General features: G+C 39.6%; 1 protein-coding gene across 1 annotated transcript; it reads left to right on the forward strand.

Annotated features, from left to right (window-relative positions):
• The first annotated feature begins 1,471 nt into the window (after positions 1-1,471).
• LOC137287904 (muscle M-line assembly protein unc-89-like) lies at positions 1,472-4,322 on the forward strand. Its single transcript, XM_067820280.1, has 4 exons — positions 1,472-1,740; positions 1,854-2,092; positions 2,776-2,943; positions 4,039-4,322. Exons 1-4 carry the CDS (start codon positions 1,472-1,474, stop codon positions 4,320-4,322), a joined length of 960 nt encoding a protein of 319 aa, XP_067676381.1.
• The last annotated feature ends 2,671 nt before the right edge of the window (positions 4,323-6,993 follow it).

Here is a 6,993-nt window from a genome sequence, read left to right on the forward strand (position 1 = left end):
CAGAAACAAGTACATAGACTATTTTCGGAATCGTATATGAATTACATCAATCCTGGTCTTTTTCTAGTTTTACCAGTTGGGCAAACTGTGATCATCCCACGACGCTACCAATATATACTGAGTCAAAAAAGAAACTTCACAAATGTAATTTTTAAAAAAACCATCCATTCGTGCCAGTGACGTTAGTGCCAAATCAGGTTTTGCACGTGCAGTCGATCACGTGATCTTCTCATCGAAGTTTTCTTCATTTGCATGTGTTTGCATTGGCCTCAAGAATTGAAAAAAAACCCACTACAGCTCTAACGGTACTTTAAATGCCTAAACTGTCAAATGTGCGACGTGAACGTGCTGTTGGCATGTTGCAAGCGGGAAGATCAGTTATTGACGTCGCAAGAGCAATGGGGTGCAGCCGTCGTATTTGCGAAGGGGTCCACAAAAAACTGGCACCACTTATGATCACCCAAGATCGGGTCGTCCACGTGTGACGTCACGAGCAGAAGACCGTCAAATCGTCCTACGTCGCCTACGTGAGATGTTTAGAGGTCGACTGTCCTCACATTCTGTATACCCATGTTTTAAACGGCGATGTAGCCTAATGGGACTGATTGTGGCACTGTCAGTGTATCGAGTACATCACACAGATCTCAGCAATGAAATAATAACAGATGAGTTTAACCATCTTACCACCTCCTGTTATCTTATAGTGCCCTGAAGAAAGAATGTGAACTTTCTTTTTTGACTCAGTATACGATAACGATCTGTAGTCCACTTCCTGACATAACTAAACGTAAGTGCAACAGCTTCTGAGTAGGGGAAAAGTAATCCGTTCAGCACACACAATAGCATTCCTAAGAGAACAAAAGCATTCCAGACGAATACAATAGCATTCCAGACGAATACAATAGACATTCCAGAGAAGTAATCCTCAAAATCCTCCCTATGAGCACAATGCATTCCACAGCACAATAGCATTCCTGAACACGTCTCCCTATGAGCACAAAGCATTCCAGAGCTCAATAACATTCCTGAGCACAAGACGTCACGGGTGAACAAACATTCCAGAGGAGAGTCAAAGCATTCAATAGAATACAAAAACATTCCAGAAGACATGAATAAGCATTCTAGTGACGTGTTTCTTAAAGCTTCTGAAAGCATTTAATCTATTGATGTCACGGTGAACAAACATGAATAAAGTATTCCACTGATGTAGAGGGTTAACCAACCAAACTGCGTGTGCACTACTCTACATCCAATCAGCGCCTACATGCACCTTTAGTATAAGACATTTCAAATCAGTTTCATCGTCATTATCAAGCGAACAAGTTTCAGAAAGACACCTCCGCTCGCAATCCATATGGCACAGAAGATGTTTCACCTTCAACATGTGGACTTTTCAACAGAGCAGTTGCTCTCGAGTATGTTTCAAGAAATGAAGGATATTCTTAACACTCAGCTCCATTTGCACGAAACGATGATGCGAACAAGTGAGTTGTATAAAACCACATACACAGAGATGTTCCAGAGAATGAAGACTCTAGAACAGAAATTCCCCTCGTTATCGCCAGCTCTCATGAGCTTGATGCTGGATTATTCAAAAATTGCTGCCACCTCTGAGGATAGAAATTCAAGTAACAGAAAACGTCAATCACCCAACAAACGTCTTGCTAAGGCTAAGAAGCCAAGGAAAGTGAAGGAACAGAAAAGAGGTCAGAAGCAGAAATCCCCTCCTATGCAACCAAAGTAAGCGAATAGTTTATCACTGTGAATATCATTTGGAATAGCTTTTCATTTATGTATATACGTGTTACTGTGTTTGCAGTTCTACATTCTCCAATCTTATTTGTCATGTTCAGGAACAGGGGAGAAGATCATGAAGCAGTGTCAACTCCATCCCTCACGAATCAGTCCATAACACCTACCACAGAACCTACCACAGAACCTACGATAGATGACTGGTGGTTGGATTACACTCAACTCATGGAGGACATAGAACGAAAAGAGAAACAAACCACAGACATAACAGCTGCTGATTCATCCAGTGGAATCATGGACGATCTCTATCAGGAAGACAAACTTACTCCTCTTCAGAAAAGTTGCAGTGTATGCCGTTACAACAATAGGTTGCGTTACATGAGCTGTAATAGTGGACAAATTCAGTGTCATGTGTGTTGTATGGATCTCATGAACTGTATGTGCTACTACGATGAAGAGGGAATGATGGAAGACATGGTATCACAGGACTTTGAAGGTCATATTCTATCAGTGTAAAATACAGTAGTGCTTTCATCATGACAGTTATCATTATGTATCGTAACAAACTTTAGTGAATGTTCAAATAAAATGAATAAACCAATGCTGTTTCATGTTATATATTTCTTAGCCAGCCACAGTTTCCACAGTGCAACATGAGTTCGCAGAAGAAGAACAGCATGTTAAAGCAAGAAAAAGCCATAGAAAAGTATTATTTCAATGCTGAAAATCCTGGAGCTTATTTTGGTCCATCAAAACTACGTGATGAATTGAAGAAAAACAGAAAACAACAACATATCAGGTTGAGGAATGTGAAACGATTTGTGAAGAATCAAGACGCCTATAGTTTACATAGACCAGTCAAGCATAGATTTAAAAGGTTAAAAGTAAGGGTGAATTATATGAATGAAATGTTTGATGTGGATCTGGCCGACCTCTCTCGTTATAGCAAAGAGAATGATGGTGTCAGATATTTGCTGGTGGCTATTGATATCTTGAGCAGATATGCTTTTGTGCTACCTTTAGAAAACAAGAAACCTGAATCAGTGTTGAAAGCCTTCAAAGAAATACTGAAAACTAGACAACCAAAGAAGGTTCGCACAGATGCTGGATCAGAATTTCGAGCAGGCTTTGATTCATATTTGAAAAAGAAAAACATCACTCACACCATTACGCAGAATGAAAACATCAAAAGTAATTACGTAGAACGTTTCAACAGAACGCTAAAATCGTTGATTACACGCTACATGACTCACAACAATACCAAACATTACATCAATGTTTTACCTAAACTTGTGCACAACTACAATCATACGTTGCATTCCTCCCTACCTAATTTATCACCTGCACAAGTGAATAAGGACAATGAATTGAAAGTTTGGCAACATGTGTATGTCAAACCTTTGTTGAAACACCTCAAAAGCCTGCACCCTAGGAAGAAGTTCAAATATAAAGTAGGAGATCTTGTTCGCATTCCATATCTGAAGAGACCTTTCAACAAAGAACTTGACTTGAAGTGGACACAAGAACTGTTCAAAATAGCTCATCGTTTTAAAAGACAGGAAATTCCACTGTACAAAGTCAAAGATTTTCATGATGAAATGATCCAAGGTACTTTTTATACCAGTGAATTGCAGAAGGTCAGTAAAGCAGAAGATATTGAGTGGCAGGTGGAAAAGATCTTAAAGAAGAAACGTATGAATGGAAAGACTTATGCTTTGGTTCGATGGTTAGGTTGGCCCAGTTCCTTTGATTCTTATGTGGAGGAACGTCAATTGAAAAATGTGTAATGGAGACCTATGTGTTTCTGAAGTCTTCAGACTCGAAGAAAGATTACTTCAAAGGCAACACCCCGTATCATTTTCGTGTGAAACTGAATCAAAGGTTGGTGTTTGATGGCTTCTGGGTAGTCAGCTTGACAGAATTAAACTTTGGAAAGGTGGATCTCACTCATATGAATGATCCTTACATAGATGTGTTGTGTAACCTATGCGACAGTTCATTGGTAGGACAGACTCAATTACCATTGTTGAGACGCATAGACCTGAGGGAGGGACCTAACTTTACATTTGCTAATGAATACAATATCCATGTGATGGTGAAAGAATCTCCTGACATAGAAATTAGTATAAAAGCAAGCGATGGAACTCCACTGTCATTCTTGAAAGAGGAGACTCGCCTAACACTTCACTTCAGACGTTATCCTTTTGTTGCCTAAGATGGAGACGTTACCTTTGTATGTACCCGATTACAACAAATGGCAGATTTTTTTCAAAAAACACATGGCAGGTAGTTCTCAACTGGTGAATGGAAAACCACAACCTAAGCTCATTTCATCTGATCAATCTGAGGAAGCATCAAAAGAAGTTAAAGTCAAACTGCAGGTCACTTCCGAACCTCAAAGTGTGGTGGAAAGAGCAGATGCTAAAGAGAAGAGACAGAAATCATTAAAAAGAGCTGCAGGTGAACGAGTGGCCACAACCAAGAGGATACGTCTAACGAGCAACACCCCCTCCAAGACAGCTCGTGTGTTCAAGAGCACACCAGTGAACGAAAACGATATCTTTGGTTAACACCATGTCGCTGCTCACCAGTAAACACTTCGATGAGATAATTCCAGAATCCCTGAATTTGTTCTCACTACCGCCATTTCAGACATGTGTTCAACAACATTACTATGAAAATGTACGTCCAGTGAGTCAAATCAACGACGAAGCGCCTTTGGAATTCAGTATTTCTAACACAGGTAGTGACTACCTTGATTTGAAGAGGACAAGATTGCACGTGAAACTCAAGGTCACTCACAATGATGGGAGCATATTGCTTCCCAAGGAACACGTGGCTCCAGTCAACTTGTTTCTTCAGTCGCTTTTTAGTCAGGTTTCAGTTTATTTGAATGACACACTGGTCTCTTCCACAAACAATCATTATGCTTACAAGAGCATGATGAAAGCATTACTGAATTTTGGAGCCGATGCAAAGACTACTCAGTTAACCTCTCAGTTGTTCTACAAAGATGTAGGAGCATCGAACAGGGATATAGAATCAACGGATACAGAAACAGGAAGCAACACGGGCTTGATGGCACGGGGAGCGTTCATTAAATTGAGTCAAGAGATGACCATGTCTGGAAACTTATTTGAAGATGTCTTTGAGATGAATAGATACATGATTAATGGTGTACCTATGACTTTGAAATTGTACAGATCCTCTCCCACCTTCTGTCTCATGAGTGGTGTGGCCAACAAAAAATTCACTATAACACTTCTGGATGCTTATCTCAAAATCTGCAGACTGAATGTCAACCCAGCCCTGATTATAGCTCACAATACCTTGTTTGAGAACAACTCTAATGCCCTCTATCCATTCGTCAAGTCTGAGGTGAAGGTCACTAGCATTCCCGTCTCTCAGTTAACACATACCATTGACAATGTCTCCAATCCCATTGCTAATCGATATATCGTAGCATTTGTTGATAGCAGCAGTTTTAATGGGAAATATGATGGGAATCCTTTCAACTTTCAATCGGGCATGATTAAAACGATCAACCTGTATGTGAATGGAGTCAGTGTTCCAGGGAGAGCTACAAGTGCAGACGATGCAGACACCTATCTCAACCTGTTTGATAGCAAGAAACTCTGGTGTCAAAACCAGGGCAATGGTATTTCAAGACAGGACTTTTTGCTTGGCAGTGCTCTTTTTGTTTACCAACTGGATGAAGTAGATGTCGATTATCTCAATCTTGTGAAATCGGGAAATGTGAGACTTGAAATTGAATTCAAATCTGCTTTGACTAAGACATTGAGCTGTGTTATCATGAGTGAAAGAAATTCCATCATAGAAATTGATAAAGCGCGAAATGTGTACATCAAGTAAAACATGAAAGCTTCTGAACTGAAGTGTGCCATACAGTGTGATCCTGTCTTACAGTGTCACGTCCTGGGAGTGTATGCTAAAGACACTTTGCCTGTACTGACATCTTGCATGATAAGAAGGGGAGTTGGACTAATTGTAAATACAGACTGTAGTCAAAAGAAAGGTCGTCACTGGGTTGCTATGTATTTCAAAGGAAATAGAGCAGAATTGTTCGACAGCCTATCAGAACCCATTGATGCTGTATTTGATAGGTACCTAAAATCCTATGTTAGATCTTACTTGCACAACAGTGAACAGATACAATCTGTAGATACCAATGTGTGTGGGTTCTATTGTTTGTATTATCTGTTATGTACATTGAAAGCTCACTGGAGTTTTCATCGTATTGTTCATCAGTTTGATGTAAGGAACTTCCTATGGAATGATACTTTCGTATCACAGTGTATATGCAACTATTTCAAATACTGTACTCCTTCCTGTTTTAATTGATAATGATGTACAATGTTTTTTCCATGTAGAATTAAAAAAAAATTAGATTTAGTTCAAATGATGTTTTTGTTATGTATAAATACCCTCTGTGTTGGTGAGTAAGTTCAGTTTCATACTGAACAGCAGACCAGGCTACATCATGGATGAAAGTGCTTGTCTGTTGCCTTTTAAAACGCCTACAACCATATCCGTAATAGGTGGATCGTCAAGTGGTAAAACCTTTTGGGTTTCACACCTGTTAAGACAAGCCAATGTCATGTTTGATCCTGCACCCAAATTGATTATTTACTGCTATGCTGTGTGGCAGGATGTCTATAGTGAGCTCAAGAGAATCATTCCCAATATACGTTTTCAAGATGTCCTTCCCACAGAACAGGAGTTAAATTCATATTCTTTAGAATCGGATAAACATTGTCTCCTGGTAGTAGATGACTTCATGCAACAAGTGTGTAAAAGTCAGCTGTTTTTACACCTATATACCACATTATCCCACCATCTGGGAATTTCTGTTATCAACATCCTACAATCAGCGTATCCAAAGGGGGAATGTAACAGAACTATGTCACTGAACACACATTATTTTGTGTTATTGTCTAACCCTCGTTCGGCACATGAGTATAAAATTTTAGCATCACAAATATTTCCAGGACAGGCTAAATATTTCACCGAATCTTTTCAAGATGCTGTAAGTAGAAAGAAATATGGTTATCTGGTCATGGATACCTCGCCCTATGCAGATGAACAGTATGGTCGTTTGCGTACAGGTATATTCTCTGATGAGGTGTGTACAGTGTATCTGCCACAGATATAGAGTGACATAACTAAGGTAATATACAGCCACGTCTCATCCTTTTCACTTTCATACCGAACAGAGCCATG

Source organism: Haliotis asinina, chromosome 6 (genome assembly GCF_037392515.1).
Source record: "Haliotis asinina isolate JCU_RB_2024 chromosome 6, JCU_Hal_asi_v2, whole genome shotgun sequence".
Classification (NCBI taxonomy): Eukaryota; Metazoa; Mollusca; class Gastropoda; order Lepetellida; family Haliotidae; genus Haliotis; species Haliotis asinina.